Source organism: Lonchura striata, chromosome 2 (assembly GCF_050655825.1).
Source record: "Lonchura striata isolate lonStrDom1 chromosome 2, ASM5065582v1, whole genome shotgun sequence".
In the NCBI taxonomy this organism is placed as follows: Eukaryota; Metazoa; Chordata; class Aves; order Passeriformes; family Estrildidae; genus Lonchura; species Lonchura striata.
In genome coordinates, this window is record NC_140704.1 from 120,115,984 (window position 1) to 120,135,297 (window position 19,314).

The 19,314-nt window shown below is 37.3% G+C and overlaps 1 protein-coding gene across 3 annotated transcripts in view; it reads right to left on the reverse strand.

Annotated features, from left to right (window-relative positions):
- The window catches only part of CA8 (carbonic anhydrase 8 (inactive)), a 49,497-nt gene that overhangs the window by 14,245 nt on the left and 15,938 nt on the right, over positions 1-19,314 (reverse strand). For all 3 annotated transcript variants that reach the window (XR_014953438.1, XR_014953437.1, XM_021555659.4), the window contains exons 4-7: positions 12,693-12,788; positions 10,237-10,299; positions 8,862-8,910; positions 6,194-6,306 (exon numbers count right to left, since the gene is read on the reverse strand). Coding sequence is in view for 1 of the 3 variants with exons in the window: in XM_021555659.4 (XP_021411334.1) it covers positions 6,194-6,306; positions 8,862-8,910; positions 10,237-10,299; positions 12,693-12,788 (321 nt within the window). In the remaining 2 variants the exon portion in view is untranslated. The remainder of the gene's footprint in view (positions 1-6,193; positions 6,307-8,861; positions 8,911-10,236; positions 10,300-12,692; positions 12,789-19,314) is intronic.

A 19,314-nucleotide genomic window follows, 5' to 3' on the forward strand; every position in this document is an offset into this window, starting at 1 on the left:
ACTAGAAAAAAATTTTTTTTCTTTGACATATTCACAAACTGTCTTAGCTGGATACAGCAAATGTACTTGATGGCTGACTCCCCCAGCCTCAGACTCTGTCACAGGGTCAGTCACAGTGTACTGACCCTGTGACACTTCACTGTGCAGTTCATCTTTAACTTGAAACTGAAGATACACAGAAAGTAAAATGGAGTATGAAGTATACAATCATTTTAACATCTAAAACATTATACAGTTTATTTCTCCATGAAAAACACCCTAGGAAATATTACAGGGAGAATGTAAGCATGATTCCTGAATTAAATTAAATTAGGTACTAAACAGCAAGTAATGGCATTTTTATTCTTACCCTGCCTACAGAGAATACCTTCTTACTGCAATCTGGAACACAACTGCCCCCATTGTTGTTTTCCACTCTACAGCCGTACTGATACAGATTTATTTACTTGACTTAGAGGCTAGCTCTTCTCTGCTTAATTTTTCTCAAAAAAAAGTGTGCTAGGAAATCAACACTCAGCTTGTGGCAGCTGAGATATAAGGCAACAGCTTAGACTGCCAAAATGAAAAAAGCTCCTTGAAGGTGGTTTTAGAGGCAGAATCCTGTTATGGAAGATTTTTGTTGTTGTTTACTTAAAGCAAACTGAAAACAAACCCACTACCAGCTTGGAATTGAAAAAGTCTTCAGAACTCAAGGGCTGGTAAATGACTGAAGGAGTTTTGTAAAAGCATCCTTTTTCACCATCTGAATCAACTCTGGAAAGTCTGAGATAATTGCGGTTTAGGAAGAAGCACTTTACAAAAATGTGGCTTTTGTTTGATCTTGTGAGAATGAGATACTTCAAACAAAGACAGATGAAGGAGAGGGAAGAGCAGGCTCTCTGCAAAGCCGGCATTTGTGAGCTGTCTCCTACTGTAACTACAAATACTCCGTCCCAGTTCCCACAGTGAAATCTTTCTCCAGGAGGTAACTCCTCACAAAGCAGCTTCCAGTTCCTTCAGTTAGGAGATAGAATTGACCTGATCTCTGTGCCTGCTCTTTAGTCTTTACAGAAGTCAAGAATTGTAGCTCCGCTCCAAGGGGGAATTTCTTCTAAGACTGACATCTTCCTTGTTTAGTTGTTCCTTCCATGGTTCACACTGCCGTGTCAGAGACCCTCTACAACATGATGGTTTGCTCTACTCATGAGAAGTGCTTCTGTCAGAAAAGGACACTATCTGTGCCAACACTACTTTCCCTATTAAATTTCCACATAGTAAAGAAATATGTTGTCTCAGGTTGAAAGGTGTAGCTGGATGAGTATTCTATTCCCATCTGTTAGAGGTGGGGGGTGGGGCAGTTATTTTCTATTAACTGGGCAGTTTTTCTTTATCTCTTCCACAACCAATCCTCCCTCTGTGGAGACAGCTTCTGTTAATGGGCCATTGAGTGTCACTGCATGACTGATAAAATCACATCATCCAATCAAGAGATGCTCCACCCGGGGGGATGGGGAGCCAAGCATTCCTACCTGGATATAACCAGATGTTTGGAACATCACAGACAGCCTTTTCCCACTGGATGCCCAGAGGAAGACCAGGCCCATCTACACCACTACTGGACCTTTAGGGGAAGCCTACATCCTTCTACAAGATCACTGCTCCAACAGTACCACATCTGCTACTCCAGGAGGACTGCAGCCACCGTTCCATCGGACTGCTGCCAACACCCTGACCAATAGGGTGTCAGGTCATATTCTGACTCTGTGAGTAGTTCATTTTCTTTTCTTTTTTTCTTTTTTTAATATTGTATTTGTATTTTTTGAAATTTTCCTAGTAAAGAACTGTTATTCCTATTTCCATATCTTCGCCAGAGAGTCCCTTAATTTCAAAACTGTAACAAGTTGGAGGGAGTTTACATTTTACATTTCAAGGAAGGCTCCTGTCTTCCTTAGCAGACACCTGTCTTTTCAAACCAAGACATATGTGTGCTCTGCTGATCCTGTTTCACTGCTCACCATCTCCTCCCAACCCCTCATAAGTCAATGCTATGAAGTACACCCTGCAGGACTGACCATGAAACAGATGTTTTAGAGGCACACAGCTAAGCACCCTTGGATAGTCACATACTTTTACCAAGAATAGCTATTCTTCTCCTGGCCAGAAGACATTAAGGATGACCTAAACCTGTTCACACTGAAATTTGGGATTAAGTTCTAACCAGTGTAGAAGGCAAATCCACAATATAAACAATGGCATTCCTACTGAGTAAAACTGTTCATGTTCATGTTGTATAGAATTTTTTTTTACCACTCATTGTATTCAGATGCTGAGCATTCTTGTTTCACTCACACATTTGCTGAAGAATAGAGTACACAATACTAAGAATTTGCATGTTTTCTATAAACATTTCTTCAATATGAGCTATATAAGTATTATCCTTCTGTTTGAAAATTTTACATGTCTCTATGATATCTTCCAAGAATAAGGACCTTACTTCCCAGCACCCAGAATACCATGAAGTTTTATTTTAGCTTACATAAATCTTGCACAATCCCCACTACAGCTCATATGCTAGTTACTGTTTCTGTCCTTTGGTAGTTTTTCATTCTGAATGAGGTAGACAAAAGGACTAGGGACCATGCCATTCAATAAAAGAATAGTTAATTCTGACAATGAATACAGCAGAACAACAGCTCCTTCTGCATCATTGTTTAAAATCCCTACTGAGTGGCTTAGACAATGCACTTGTTCTGGGCTTCAGTGAACCACAAAGCACATTATTCACAAGTGTCCCATTTTTTTAAAATATGGTTGAGAGAAGCATGCCTAAGTATTTTTCAATTATTTCCTACTTTTTACTGGTGTAATGGGAGTTTTCTCCCACTGCATTTCAGCAGTGAACATGCATGTGTTCCTCACAAAAAGAATCAACATAGTTCTTTCTGGGCTATGTATTTCAACATAAGTCAAGTGAGGATGACAAAAATCACAATAGGAGGACAGGAATATGCACAGAATGACCCATGAAAGACTTTTTGATGGAAGTGAAGTCTCATGGTGAGGAAAATTACTCCCAGTGAGGAAATAGCATTCCTCAGGATTCCAGGAAAGCACATCAAGATGCTGCAGTCCTGAACTGCTCTTTTGCTATTTGTATAACCAGCACACTCAGATCTCCTTTCACTTAACTTTGACTTAGATCAGTAGTATATCAACTCATCAGCTGAATTTTACTATCTGAAAATGTCTTCAGATAAAAAAAAACTGTTCTCTACTTTGTACTGGTCAGCCTATTGTGCCTATGTCAAAATGATTACTTCATTGTTTCAGAATAACAGAATGTGAAAATATTTTAGGAGTATGACCATGAAACAGAGTGGCAATTTTATTCACTTTTTGCCCTTATGACCCGCAGTTTGTTAAACTGATCAGTATTGCTGTGATAATTGCAGAAAATTAGCATATTGTCTCTAATATATAAACTAGTTTGATCAGAGGAAAGAAATAAAACTTATTCATATTTTATTATGTAATTCTTTATTTACTTGTTATTGACACTCTTAAAACTTGATTATTTCATGACCTGAAAAAGGAAAATAGCCTTGAATTTGTCTCTCACTGGCTATAACCACAAATGCTACTAGTATTTGACATTTCATTAGTATCCCAAAGAAGAAATTTCTAGATGGTAATGACAAATGTAAAAATAATGTACTTAAACATATTAGAAATGCATTTGCACTGAAATCTATGATTTAATACTACAAGCTGGCTTAATAAAATTAAATACTTCTACCAGCCTTTCATGGAAGAGTCAAAATGGTATAGCCTATACTACACCCTCTTATTTTTCACAGACAAAAGCCCTTGCATTTCTAATCTCTCCTTAATCTCTCCTGGGCAACTTGCTCGAGATGAACCTGCTTTAGCAGGGCATTTGGAATAGATGCTCTCCAGAGGTCTCTTCAAACCCCAGTCATTCTATGGTTCTGTGATTAAATGAAATCTCTCACAGGCACTCATGCCCACAAGCACAAAAGAGGCCAGATAGTTCATTGCAGCCAAAATGCTAATTGCTATTTAAAATCTTGACATTTTAGCTATAGCAAAATATTCTAGAAACAACAAAATCTTAATTTGGAAATCATGGAGACCTTACAATACCTTTCAATTTACGAATCCCAGAATCATCTTCTCTCACTTACCCCATATTTATTTTATGTATTTTATATATATATTTCATATATATTATATATATTTTATATATTTTTATATTTATTGATATATTTAATTTATTGACACATTTCTTTTTCATTGACATCTGAAAGCAGTATCTGATAAAATTTATTTTTTTCTATCCCACCTTGGCAAAAGCCTTTCAAGTTTTTAATAACTATCTTCCCTGCACAACCTTAACTTTAATGCTGCAATCATAAATATCACTGAGGAATGTTTTTCTAATTGATGCTTTTCTGTGACAAGTATAGTGAATCACCTTGGCATGAGTCTGCTCCAATCCATCACTGGACTCCAGTGCCACCTCTCACCCAGGTATAATGACAGTGGGAAGGAAAAGCTCCTCCATGACTTGCATGCCCCTCATCATTGCAATGTTTTTGGATCAGGTTTGCACCTATCAAAGTAATGCAGCAACACAAACCAGCTACTACTCACCTAACAAAACCCATGGTTGTGAATTTCAGTTTTTGCCCCAGGCACTATGGGTCACTCTTTTCCCCAAGCACAATACTCTTTTCAGGAATCTTATCCCTTTCACACAATATTCTAACCTCCTGCTTCCTTGTGGTAATTTAGTATATAGTAATACTAACTAAAGTTGTATTTCTCTTCTTAATTCCTCTTTTGTTCACCCTCTTGCTGTCTCCCACTATATGTGGATGGTTTAAACGCGTCTCTCCTCTGTACACTGGCTGAATTAAAAAGGAATAGAGACTATAAAATCTGCACCTAGCAATATCATACTCTGTCTCAGTGTAATAGCTGTAATATCATACTATGTCTCAGCTGTAATAGCTGGACTTTGTACATCTCATTAAGTCCCCTTATTTATCAATATCCCATCTGAACAATTAACTGACAAGTTACAAAATGCACTCTATCCTTAAAAGTTATTCTGAATCTAATAATGCTAACAGAATGCTGTTTACTCAATAGTTAGTAATGCATTTACTCAGTAGTAAGCAGCCACAAGTCTTAGCTTTTCATAAACAAATAACAAAATTCATGATGGGATGCATTTAAGTTGGAGCTACCAGACAAATAACTTATTGGGAGTCACTGCTTTTATCCTATGATTAGACCTAGAATTCAGTTTCCATAAAACAAGAAATGCTGCCAATTTTAAATTGTTAGAGGTGTTAAAAGAAGATGCTAGTGCTGGCATCACTAGAAAAATTTTAAATAATTACAGCTGAAATAATTGAAATCTGAATTTATCACCTTTTATACTTTCTTCACAGGCTTTAGAGCAGGCAATGAAAATGAATGCACTCAGCTTCAGGGATTCTAGGTAGGTTCACTTAAATTAAATGCACATTCCTCCAGCTGGGATTCACAGACTGTGGGAGAATATTCATCAGGATTTTCCTATGTTTTTACTAGGATTATTTGTAGACAGATTTGAAAAGCTGTACATAGAAAGGCTCACAACTGTTAGATTTAATTTAAGAATAAAAAATCCAAACATTTTAAAATGTATACCTGTGAAATCAAATTTAAAGAGGTATCTTCCATTTGACATTTATTATGAAACTGAATTTAAAAAGAACCAGATAAATTACAGTTCAATGCAATCTAGGCAATCTGTACTACATTAATGTTTTTCATTCTCCAGGAAGTAGTGCCTACCTGTGTTTTTTTTCCTCTTTAACTTTAAAAAGCAGTGATATTTGAAAATACACATTTACAAAGAATTTAATTTCTTTTGCCCATTGAGTTCCTTTTTTTTCTTTTTCATTCACTTAAATATAAGAATTATTTTAAATGCAGATGATAAATGATAACAAGGTTTTTCATCTCTGACCTTTGCATTGCTTTCAGTGACTCGAAAGGTTTAACCTTTACTTGAAAAGCCATGTACTGATCTAATGGGATCTTTAAGGAGAACAGACATAACATTCTGATATATACATTTGCACGCTATAACCTTTAGCTCATAACCATATTCCAAGGTCATTTTAAGCACAGCTGTTACCTGTACTTGGGACACAGTCAAAGGATAGCGAAATAATATCCAGGTGACACCTTCACTGCAGGGTGGAATGGTTAGAGAGCCCTCATACACCCAGTAGTCACGCAGAAGAGGATCTGAAATCAAAAGAAACATGGAGTTTTAATGACTATTAGGAAGTTAATGGTGGTTTTCAGTGACGGCTGTGGGCTCGCTCACATGATGAATTTAGTAAGCAGAAGTTAAGGTGTGAATTTATAATCTGCCAAGCACTGCCCACTACTTCCTCATATCAATGTATATGAGCTTGTGATCATTATATTATTGTAAGTTACCCTGCAGATGAGCATTTTAGGTATGAAAATGCCACTTTGTAGATGTGAAAAATAACAAGTGCACAGCTCTCTAAATTAACATGGCAAATAAGCAATGTTATGGGAATAAAGTAATTCCTGTTAATGTCAAAAGCTAAAAATATATGTATTTTGAAGGTGGAGGATCTGTGGTAATTGAATTTTAACTGACTTCTACATTTAGGATATGTCTCAAGAATAAATTTTATTTCATTTTTTAGAAAAAAAATCAATGAAAATTCAGCTGAAGAGAAACTTTTCACTTTGAAATTCTGGTGACATAATTTTTGAGATGCAATGGTGCTTCCCACCTTTGGAAAAGTGAGCTGAGGGGGGAAAACATCAAGGTTTACCTTATAATTACTTCTCTTTTTTTTAAAGTTTATATATTTATTAATAAATTTATAAATAACTGTTAGAATAAACAGTTGTCCCTGAAGAAAATGTATAAAATTTTGTGCATGCAGAGTTTTAACTCCACATAAAACACATTTGATTTTAATTATTTTAATTCTTTTAATTTCTCATAGATTTCAATAACACTACACTTCATAAGTGAGACAACACAGGGCTTTTCTTTGCTGTGGTACAGCCTAAAAAAAGGAGAAAAAACTGACTGTAAAAGAGAGTTTCTGAAGAAACAAACCTAGAGAGAAACTAGAGACAAATGGTGCTTAATCATAGCATGGAGAGCCAGGGGAAAGGTCGTGACTAGCTTGACAAGGACAGAATGGGATACTGGAAACAAATAAACCTGCTTGGTGGAACTAACCTGGTACTGTCATTTCACTACTATCTCAGAGGCATATCAGTAGAATTAAATTTTGCTAATGAAGCCTGTGATTGTCAGTGAATGGATTTTGTTTTGTTGGTGTAATTTTCTTTCTCAGCTAGGAAATTATGAAGCATATTCTTTGGCAGCAAGTTGCATTATCAAACACTCAAAAGTTAAGAACTGCAAGAATTAATTCAGCCCATCCTGTGCATGCATCGTGATACAGTGTTGTCACATGATCATGTTTGTCTTTTTTGGAGAACCTTTCATAGTTTACTTGCAAAGACAGATGGTTTTGTTTTGAAAAGTACATAATATTATTTAGAATTTTCAGTACAATATGAGGCACTTTGTCTTTTTCCTATGCTATTGAAATCCTGCTTGTTAGAATATTTTCTCATTTTTCATATTTCTAATACACTCATTTCTCCAGTGCCTGAGAGCTTAAATGAATTAATTTATCCTCCCATGCCCTAGAGTAGTGAGGAAGGATGGATTATCCCCTCACTTTACAGCTGGGGAACTGAGGCAGAGCAGAGGAGGTCAAATGCATCTATTCATTTGAGGTGTTCAATATGACATGATTAGAACCTGATTTCTCAGAGTATTTAACTTTCTATAGCACATAATACAGTCAGAGCACTGCTCCCATTGACTTCTCTTGGAGGTGTAAGCACTCAGCACTTCTGCAAATCAGACCCCATGATCTCAAGTCGGGCACCTAGAAAATGAGGAACACATAGTTAGAGATGAGTTGTGAACATTTTTGTTTATGTGACTTGATCAGCATCAAACAGGAACTGTGAGGCAGGGATCCTGCAAAAAATAACTTATGGTCATGCAATCAGGTGATGTTTCATAATGGATATGCATGAGAGGCACAGGCTGCCTTAATTCCTGCAATTCCTAATTGCTGAGACTTGACTTTGCAACCTAGACAATATTCTTCTGATATAATTAATATAGTTTAATGTAGAACAGGGTTACTTTGAAAAATTAAAGATCTTGCCCCTATGACAGAGTTTAGTTCAAATGGATTCCTTGCAGAAACATTTCCTTTTAGAAATATTTTTAAAACTCACATTTCTTACTGTTATTCTCTAACTTTTAGCTATGTAAGTTTGAATTTGCCTCCCTTTGTCACTTCTCCATTTATGGATAGAACCGTCATTCATAATGGCACTGTCTTTTGATTCTGCCAATAAAACTACCTTGCTAAGTGGGTAGCCTTACACTTCCTATTTTAGGCCCAAGTAGAGAAAGGAATACACACAGCTGTCTCTCTGGATGGGTTGGTAATTCCTCAACAAAGCTAGCCACAGTGTTGTCAGCAGCACACAGACTACAGTGTCACATCCCACTCACATGACAAAGGTGCAGATTTACAGTAAATTCCAATGGGACTTCACCACTATCCCTGTTGGGATGCACATTACCAAAATGCATTACCACCTTATGGAACACACTCAGGCTTGCAGTTTAGGCTAGGCTTTAAATGAAGATAGTCTCAGCCTCTGCAATCAGCTACTAATCCACACACAAAAAAGTAAGCAAAGGCACATACCTGGCAATAAAGAGTTGGGATTAAAACAGGGTATTGTTTTGGACTTTCCCTGAAAAAATGAATACAAGTCAATCTCATCTCTAGCTTCTAATTAAAATGCTGATGAATGCCGAGGTAAAACACATTCTGTGTTCTTTTACCGTTAAGCCTTCAATTCCTGTGGAAAGCAACCTCATTAAGAGCCCCCATTTAATTATTATTGCATTTGTCCTTGCAGCTACACAAGCAAGTATTTTTATCCTATTTTTAATTTCATTTTTAAGCTTATCTCAGCAATTTGTTAATTTTCTGCCTTTAGCACCTAGACTTCCTTCAGGTTCCAGCCTTGAAATTCTCTACATGAAATTCAGGGGTTTCATACAAAAAGAGTTTAAACAAACAAGGACCAAAGTGAGCTTCACTTAACTGATGTGGGTAACACTTAATAAAATAAATCTGGTTCATCATATTTAATACACAAAAATGTTAGCTATGCCGAAGTGTGTTTGATGCTGACCCTTTGAAAGGCACCATTATTAACACAGTGGTGAGGCCTTTTATGACCTTCCTCTGCTTCGCTGTTGTCTCAGTAATGAAATTAGAATTCCATACACTATTGTTTTCTCTGACACTTTCATAAATTAGGAGTTTATAATACTAAACATAATGACTGAAGTTTACCATATATTATTTGACTAAAAGATTGTGATTCCTTTCTATTTTTTCTGCACTTTGGCATCTGCTGAAGTGAATGGCAATCTCTTCATACCAATAAAAAAATGTGACATCAATACATCTCAAAATCCTTTTAAAATCAAAGATATGTATGATTATTTCTATGTTACAGATCATGAAGCAAAGAGATGAAAGTAACTTGACCAAGGTTCTTTAAGATAGTGTCAACATTTTGGAGAGCACTCAAATCTTCTCAGTCCTGCTAGGATTACTACCTGTCCTTCAGGATCCCCACACATAATCCACTTGACAACTTGGCATAGTGTTTCTGCTGATTTCTCTGCAAATTAATATGGGTGCTCACTTAATCTGTTCTTTTCCTCTACAAATTAAGACCAGGTAAGCTTGGAGATACGGCAGTTGGTGTTCACTAAGCATGTTGCACTTCTTGCACTCACACTGACTCCATGAAAATCACTGAAAAGGTACTGGTATAGATCAAAATTTCTGACCACCAAAAAAAGAAAGTATAATATATATATTAGCTGAATAATATTAGCTGAATAAAATGCTGAGGTTTTCATGCTGGCCACCAAATGATGGCTTTTATTTGTGGTTTTACTACAGACACATCTGAAATATTTCTCTGGGCTCCATACAGGCCCTTTGCTTACTGTTTTTCTGGTCATTAAAGGAAGAATTGCTTCAGACAGTGGCTTACCTTGTACTGGATGTCCTGAAGAATTTCAGTTACAGCCTTTAGGCCCACATGCTCTTTTCCTATCTGAAATACAGCAAGCAAAGGTGAGTTTCAGTATCTTGGTATTTCAGAAACTGTGAGGCAAAACTCAGGTCAACCAGAACAGTAAGTACTATAGCTGTTTTTAGTTTAGCTACACAACCTTGTAGCTAATCAAATACAATAATACATGACAACTCAAAAAAATTAAATCATTATAAAACCACAAGCCAAAAGTAAACAGGACTTAAATCACTTTAAAGAAGAGACAAACTCACAGAACAAGAGAAAGAGTCATAATTAAGTCTGGCAGGTTTTTATTAACCCTGTTTTGCAGCACCTATTCTATGTGGAGTCAAAATCATGCAGTATTGTGGCATACAAATGCCAAGGATACGGTTTGTCCTTACCAGTTTTTGTCAGAAAAGTACACAGAAATTTTTGAATTTGTTCCCATAGCATTGCAAATCTGGCCCAAGGTATCTCTGAAGCTCAGGGGAGTTTTTTCCTGCCTGCAGAGCACGGAACAGCAGATTCCCTCTCCCACAGCATCTCTGGGTCCATGCCAGTGAAAGGCAGGCTGCCGGCAGGCTGCAGCACTGCCTCTACCGAACGCCTGCAAGGCACGGAAGATGGGCCTCTAAAGAAACACACGGAGATAAGAGATTCTAATTCTATATGGACGGTGCTCACTCTGCACACTAAACTCAAATCTCCTCTGACTCAAATCACCCATTCCAGGGTCCTAGTTTTACCTTCAGAACAAAATCAGACGAGGCAGAATGACCTTCCACTTTATTTCTTTGCCAACATGTGCAAATACAAGGTAAGGAAATAAACCAGCATGAGTGAGAATGGGAGAGCTAGACCCTGAAAATTTTGTTTGCTTCTTGTTTCTCTTGGAATAAAATTACACAGTAGCCACTGGAAGGAAACAACTGAATGTCAACAAAATGTACTTTGTTACTTCTAAGAATTTAAGAGTATTTTCTTTTTTTAAGAATGGAATTTCAATTTCAAACCTTCCAAAGTGCATAAAAGATATTGAAGTCATTTCAAAGATGCTGCTTCTAAATTAATAATCCCCAAGGGCTGTCACTTAAATCAGTGAAAATATTTTCATTGACTTTAAAATAATATATTTTCAGAACCATGGTTCAAAATTATTTTTCCACACCTTTAACAAGAAAAAAATTGGTCGCCAACATAACTCTCCCTGTTCCTTTAATAAACAGCTTAAATATTATTTTTCCTCAGTCAGATGTAATTTTACCTTTCTTGGCTAATAAAAAAGCTTTTTTGGAATGCTTACAAACACTGATGCGGGAGAGAGACCAGAAATGGAAAATGTATCATTGAAGTTTCAAATTTATTTAAGAACTTATATATAACTTTCTAACTGACTCAAAGGTTACCTCTGCTGGAATGAGAAGGTGACTTACATAAGCAATTATCACACAGCCCTCTAGGACACAAAGCTGAAGACTTTCTAACTTCCATTTTTAGCAGTTCTATCTGAATGTTGAGGTGGTAACCAAGGTACCTTTAAATTCAGAGGTAAAGCTCAAAGGCACTCATAAACTCGTTATGAAATATGACAAATTAATAATATCACTGTGCAAGAAAATCCATTTGATCTAAGGATGAACTCTAAACCTCTTTCTCCAAACCCATTTAAATAAAACAGTTTGCCATTCCTCATGAGGAAGATGAGAATCTGGTGTTTGAGGACTAAAACTGAAAATCTTTATAGGATGCAGACCTTGAAAAACCTTCAACAGCAATTAGATTATAGTGCTAACTTCCCAGATTTCATTACACCTTGTCCCCAGGAAGCTTTAAACATTCTCATTGCTGGCGTTTCTGAGGGTCTCTGGCAAGTCTTGTTAAAACTCTCAGTCTCTGAAGAAGTAATACGACTCCGCCTCACATTTGTCCTGTGTGAAGAAACACACTTGTCCCCGTGTTCAGGAAAGCAGAATTCTGCTACCAGTTTTCAGCAGTGCCAATGACTTTGTAGTCCTTTTCTTTAATCTCTCCTCCTCTCCTCTGTCTATTTCCTCAAACTCTGAACAGCAGACCCAGCCAGGAATTAAGAGAAATACATCACAGAGATAGTGAAGCACTTGTTCCTCCTGACAGCCCTCATTCTGCTCACAGAGAAGATTGGATGTCTGCTTATAGCCAGAGTCCCAGGAAGATGCCTATGTATTATCCCTTCTGTAACTAACATACTTCCAATACCCTGTTCAAATAAGAATGGATTGCTTAGCACATATAAAGAAGACATGACTGAAAAATATTTTGCAAATAGAATACCAGCGGTCATACATTGTTTTCCTTCATGAAATCATTAAAAATTAAATAACGAGGAAAGGACCTCATTATCCTCAGACAAATGACAGTGCATCATAACAAGTGTAACACAGGAAACTTACCTGCACAAACAAAGCAATAATAGCTATGCCGTGCTTCTTCCCTACTGCCTCATCAATGCTGCTGTACAGTGTGGAGTTCCAATGCATTAGATGAAGCTAAAACAAAGCAATGCAAACAGACCAATAGAGAAATATGTTTTGTAATTAAGAACACCAACAATTAACATCATTTAACAAAGCCTCAGCATGTTGTGTGTGCATATGCATGGCTACACATATGTACATGCTTATGGCCGTGCATGTGGGGCTAAGTGGATTTACTTATACTACATATTGTAAATATCAGTAACACCAAGAAAAAAACAGATAAAATTGCAGATAAAGTGATGTACAGCCAGTTACCAAAAATCTACATCAAAAGTGTGAATAACTGTAGTAATGATGATTTAACAACTCTCTCAATCTGAATACTGAAATAATGTCAGCTAATGAAATCCACCAACATTGCCCTTCAGCCAGCCAGCTCTCTCCCAGGGTAGGAGAATTATTATGGACATAGGCTGTCCAAACACACATTAGACTGACTTGATGTACTATCACAACGCCACTTGTCTCACACTCTACCTCCCAAGACAAATCATTCAAATGTCAGTAGTAAGAGTAGAAGTGATTTCAGAAAAGGTTAAACACGGAGAAAGTCAAGCAGAAAAAAGTGGCTTAAGGATGATCACCTTAGGGGTAAGGGTGAAAGAAAGAGATGGCAAAGAGCAAAGAGCTAATGCAGGAATACATGGGAGGCAGTGGACACTGCATAGTAAACACAAAGTCTGTTGTGATGAAGTGTCACAGCATAATCTGGGAAGTAGTGTTTGAGAAAAGTGCTGGAAGACAGACTAGCAGGAAGTTGGAAATGGAGGAAAGAAGGGAGGGGAGGCAGAGAGTTGAGGAGGAAGAGTGTTGGAAAACAGTGACATGAAAGGAAAAAGGAAGTATGGAAAGGGAGGAAAGGGAAAAGGGAAAGGAAAAGGGACAGGAAAAGGGACAGGAAAAAGGGAAAGGAAAAGGAAAAGGAAAAGGAAAAGGAAAAGGAAAAGGAAAAGGAAAAGGAAAAGGAAAAGGAAAAGGAAAAGGAAAAGGAAAAGGAAAAGGAAAAGGAAAAGGAAAAGGAAAAGGAAAAAAGGACTATCTACTGAAAGATAACATGAATTTTGAACATGATTTTTCCAGAAATAAATGTAATCTCTGTGCCTAGGTCTGGTAACACTGTAGAGCTTCAACATCCTAAGCACAGCTGCTTTGAAGTTTATCTGCCAACTCTTAGACTATAAACTCATGATCAATGTTTGTTTATTCATGTGCCTAAGAAGTTAAAATATCATTTTTATAGCTACCATTGTTTTTCACCTTCATCAAAATTAATTTTTAAAACAGTGTATCTTGCTATTTTGGGGTTTTTTTTTTTTTTATTTTTGTGCAGGAACAGCCTCTGTGAAATGCTTATTGCCCCTTACACAACAGGAGCTAATTCAGGCATCTTAGCATTTCAGAATACCAGTTCTTCAAGCAATCACTCTCCACTTACTTATTTCCAATATGAATTTTAGGCACTCCTTTTGATGACTATTATTCCAAAAGTAAATACAAACTTTTAAATGAACATATTGTAAATTAAACTAAGTTACAGGTTATCACACAAATAATTGTATTCATTTCTATCAAAGGCATATGCTGTGGCAAAAAAAAAAAAAAAAGAAACATTTTCTTTTTAGCAAATACAACAAATAGTTTTTACATGAGAACACTAATATAAATAATCTACTTGCCCACAGCTACAAAACTTCTAGGCATACAAATGCTCCCTGTTAGACCAAAGCCCATGGATTTACTTTGTTGTGTGCATTTTCTCACGTATAAAAACTTTTGTTACACAATTGATTTGCCTTTCCTTTGGCTTTTAAAGCCAGAGGATCAAATAATGAGATTTTGGTCTCCGAGGTCTTCTCTCCAGAAGAGCCTGGCATTCGCACCAGCTCCCCACTAGAGGGGGATCACGGAGTCTCACAGTCCACACCAAAATCCTGATGTTAAGAGGGAAATGTAAAAGAAAAATTGGTTGTGGCGATTACAGTGGGGATGGCAGTGTTACATTCCCTCAGAGGTGAAGTCTAATCTGACATTGGTCTGCATTCTAACAGCAGCTTTTCTCTAAACAGATCTGAAAGGAAAATGCTGAACCGCAGAAAGAGGAAAATGAACAAGCATTTCAAATTGTTCAAGCAATTACCCCAGTTTATCCAGAAACAGATTGACCTATCTTAGGCAGCAAGTTCATCAGGGCACAGATTTCCCTATACTTAGGCTGCATCACCTAGAAAAATGACACCAAAACTTCTGTGTAATGCTATAAAATGTTAAAATCTCTAGAGTTAGTTTTGCAGTGGTACATACATATGTAATGTTGTAACAGCTGGTTGCTGTTATACTCCCAGACTAGGTTCAGGTTTAGTAATCAGCATCACTAAAAATACTGAAAAATAGGCAATCAGCACTTTCTGGTCTAAACATTTCTGTAACTTTGAGAGTCTGCTCAAGGACATTTAAATTCCATAGCAGGGTCCTTGGAACAAGATCCATCATTCTGTACTGGGTTGCTAACACCCAAAGTAGAATGAACTTCTGATCTGTGTTTAAGATGCTAGTGTTAAAGGTGGCCATAATTACAGTGGATTAGTGATATATTTTTCACAAGTTGCAAGCTTGCTGTCATAAACACTAAAGAAAACAGGTAGAGAGCACTCCTAGCCCCATGACAGTAGCTGACTGGGGAGTATAGGAAAAAGTGGTCAGGCTCATATGTTCTTTCTACATAGCACCCCTGACTGGCACTGCTAACAACAGCACACTGGATGCACTGCAGTGTACTTGTTACGTTCCCGAGTCCTGACTCAAGGTGATATTTAGAATTAGCTGTTCACAGAAAATGTTCTATCATTAGCAATTTACAAACTGAAATTAGAAAGGCAACTTAATGGAAAATAATAATTAATGCCATGATATTTCCAAACAGCAGGCCAGGGTATCATTTAACTCAATAAGACCATGCATGCACACTCAAATAATTAAAGACATTTGGTTATGCACTTAAATAAATGGAAGTCAAATTATTTCTTCTACAAAGCAGGAAAAATGTAGCTCATGAAAAATGTAGTACATGAAAAAGCTACTCAGAAAATGAGGTAGCAAGGAAGTAGTAAATGTTCATAGTAAAGTGTGTGGGTTTTTTAAATCACACTTTATCCTGCATATTTGTTGCTCTCTGGAGCTCTTCTGACTTTTGTGTGTTCTTTTTTATTTGTAATGTAACATCAGATATAGACATCAGACAACAGTTTTCAAAAAAAGATAGCAACAAGTCTACAAACATTACAAAATCTGAACTCCTGAGAGTACAGGCCAAAAAAAACATGGCCTATAACTCTTGTTAATATTTATGGGAATCAGATGTGCACAGAGAAAAGACTACAGTGCTTTCACAAATCTTGAAACTGTCACTATGATATAATGCCCATGCATATGGACAATGCCTCTGTATCTCACAGCTAGGAATAATCACAGAGGTTAACAATGTTTTGTATTTTAGTAACCTTCATTTTTACATTTATTTGAGACAGCTGTTTGAAAAGTGCTCAGTCACAAGGGTTGCCAGCCCCTGATATGAACATAACCATGCAGGGCTTTTTAAACAATCAGTTACAGTGCATTGGCAGCTTTCCATTGTGTGGTTTTCATTCAGAGTACAAAGCAGCTGCACATGTCAGTGTGGCAGGAAAGGCTCTGCTCACCTTGTCAGGTAATGTCAGGTACTTTGTAGTTACGAGGTTTCTACACAGCCAAAATGAGTCAGCTATGCTGTTACTGATTATTGGTGACTGGCTTGACATGCCAGACAATATATTTTTACAAAATAATCATAAAGCTATCATAAAATCTTTAGCACTCAAAAAAATCCACTTTTCTCTTGAAGAACCCATAATTTTGGACCTCTTAACATTACAGCTGTAAATCAAAGAATTGTAATAGCAGCTTCTTTAAAATCAGATAAACTGAAAACTCATGAAGGCAAATTATAATAAAGTGCTGATAAAGTTAATTTGCTCTGTGAACAGCTGGAGAAACTCTCCTACACTCCAGGTAGCAGAGCAAAACCCCTCGAAGGATTATTCTGTATGCAGCAAATTCTGAGAAACTTCTCAATTTTCATCCAGTCCCCAGTCAATCAAAAAGCTACTGAACCCAATCCTTATTTAGGAAAAGCTGACATACATTAGCAGCGGGCCTGTCTCAAAACAAGACTTTCTCTAAACTGAGTAAGGATCTGAGATTCTGGCTTTAAAATCAATAAACATTTATCAAGTGAAAACCCTACCCCTTAAATCCATTCTTTACCACAGAAATACCTTCTATGTCAATATGAAAAGGCTTGATGGTAGATTTTTAGAAATTGGAGTCCTGGGATGACAGATTCCAGCAGGAGTCAGAGTCAGTGTATATGATCTATCACATTCATCAGTTCTGGAAGCCAGTGTCTCAATAAAAAACACAGTTACAAAATGTACATTTTTCCCCTGTCTGGGGTGCTGACTGCTCTGTGGAATTCTGCAGGGTCTAAAGCTCACTGAGAGTAAAAATGATCTTTTAAGCTCTGTTGATGACCTTACTTCATTCCCAGCTAACAGATAAAATATATAACGACAGGATAATTTATGTTGGAAGTCACCTCTGAAGATCAACTCTTTCACAGCAGCACCACCTTCAAAGTTAGCCACTAGTTCAAAGTCAGATCAGATTGTTCAGGTCTTTGTCCAACTAAGTTTTGTGTCTCTCCAACGATGGAGGTCTTACAACCTCTCTAGATAATCTGTTCTGTGTTTGACCTCCCCATAATTTATTTCTCCTTCTACCTAATCAGAATCCCTCCCATTGCAACCTGTGTCCCTTACCTTTGTTCTTTTGCTCTCCTCAGGATTCTCAGTTCAAGAGCCCAGGCAAAAATTGCTTGTGACCACCAAACCAGCATCTCGTGATTGACTCCTGAGTGATGCCTCTTTCTCAAACCTCCTCAGTCATCCACTTGTTTGAATGACCATGTTTCACCTAAGCTTACTTTCCACTAAGCTTGCCCAACTCATAAAATATCAGGAAAGTTGCTACTAGCTCTGTCCCTAACTGTGACCTACTGGTGTTCATGTGACACCCAAATGTCAGACCCAGGCTAATTTCTCACAGGAAAATACATCCTGAAATAAATCACAGCTCATCATCTGTTATGAGATATCTGATTAATGGTGCAAGGAGAAGGACTCTGCTCCAACATTTCTGCATTCTTGTATAATCCTGATGTTGCAAATTTGCTATGAACCTGCACAGTCTGGAATATCCTGCTACCATAAAAAGCAGGTCATATGCTGTAACTCCTCTCTTCGTGAATACTTACTGCTAAATGACTGAAACTCTAATTTGCTGTTCAGTATGCTGTGTTTCCACTGGCTAAGTCAGGCAGTTTAGAACAGAGCACCAAGCTTACCCTCCACAGGGGTCAAAAGGAAATGTGCCAACAGCAAAAATCCTCCTGACACCCCTGGCACCAGACCCAACCTCTACAGGGGCTTGATAAAACCTTTGGCAGTTTAGGCAGCAAGAGGCAACAAGAAATACATGCCCAGCCTGGGTATAGGTTCTGCCTCAACTTAATCAGCAACCATAACCCTTATTGCAAGAGCTTGTGACATGGAAGTGTATTCTATTTAACAGGTTCCTGTTTGTGCTCTACGCACAGTAGACCATAATTTTTAAATAATTCCTCTTTAGAACAACTGGAACATCTGATTGGGACACAATTGTCAGTGGGCCTGTTTGAAACTGTGCAGCTGGCACAATCAACCATTGCATTTTTTTCCACTCTCTACACTCTTGATTGAGAAGCTAATTATTACAAAAGCTGCTTTCTTCAGTGCCTGCTGCATCATGTGTAAATTAATCTTCTAGTAACCTTTGTTCCTTGCTCAGAACTAGGATATACAGCTATTCCTTGTTAGCTGTGCAACCAGCTGTTACAAGCTCCAGAAAAGTTTGCTTAGTCTAATAATATTATAGGAAGGAAGGCCCCTCTTAACAAATGTCTCAAGAATGAGAGATTTGTTATTGCTCTCATATCTTCCCAATTCTTATTTCAATGCAACAGGCTGTACATCTAAATACCAGTAGGGGAATACTGCATCACAATATCTTAACCAGAGGGGCACCTAAAACATGTCGGTCTGGAACTTTTGAGCAGAATGGATTTTGTGATATTTCTGTCGCTGCTGAGAAAGAGTGTAGCTGAAACACTTTTGACTCCATAAAGATGGTCTCAAGGAACAAACTGTATCTTTAAGGTAAATTAAAGCAGCTTTATAACTCCTCTGCTAGCTTGTAGAGATATCAAAGGTTCTCCTGGACTCACCCAAGTTTGCCAGGGATCAGTACATTCCAGTTTTATCCACAACATGCCATAAAAGTGGAGTAGGGAACAGTAAAAATGGCAAACTCTGGCTACCTAACTACAGTCAGCAGGAAGGCTTTTTCCTGGATTGAGAGGGATTAAATGAAGCTCAGGATTTCAGCTAGTAATAGTGGAAGGCAA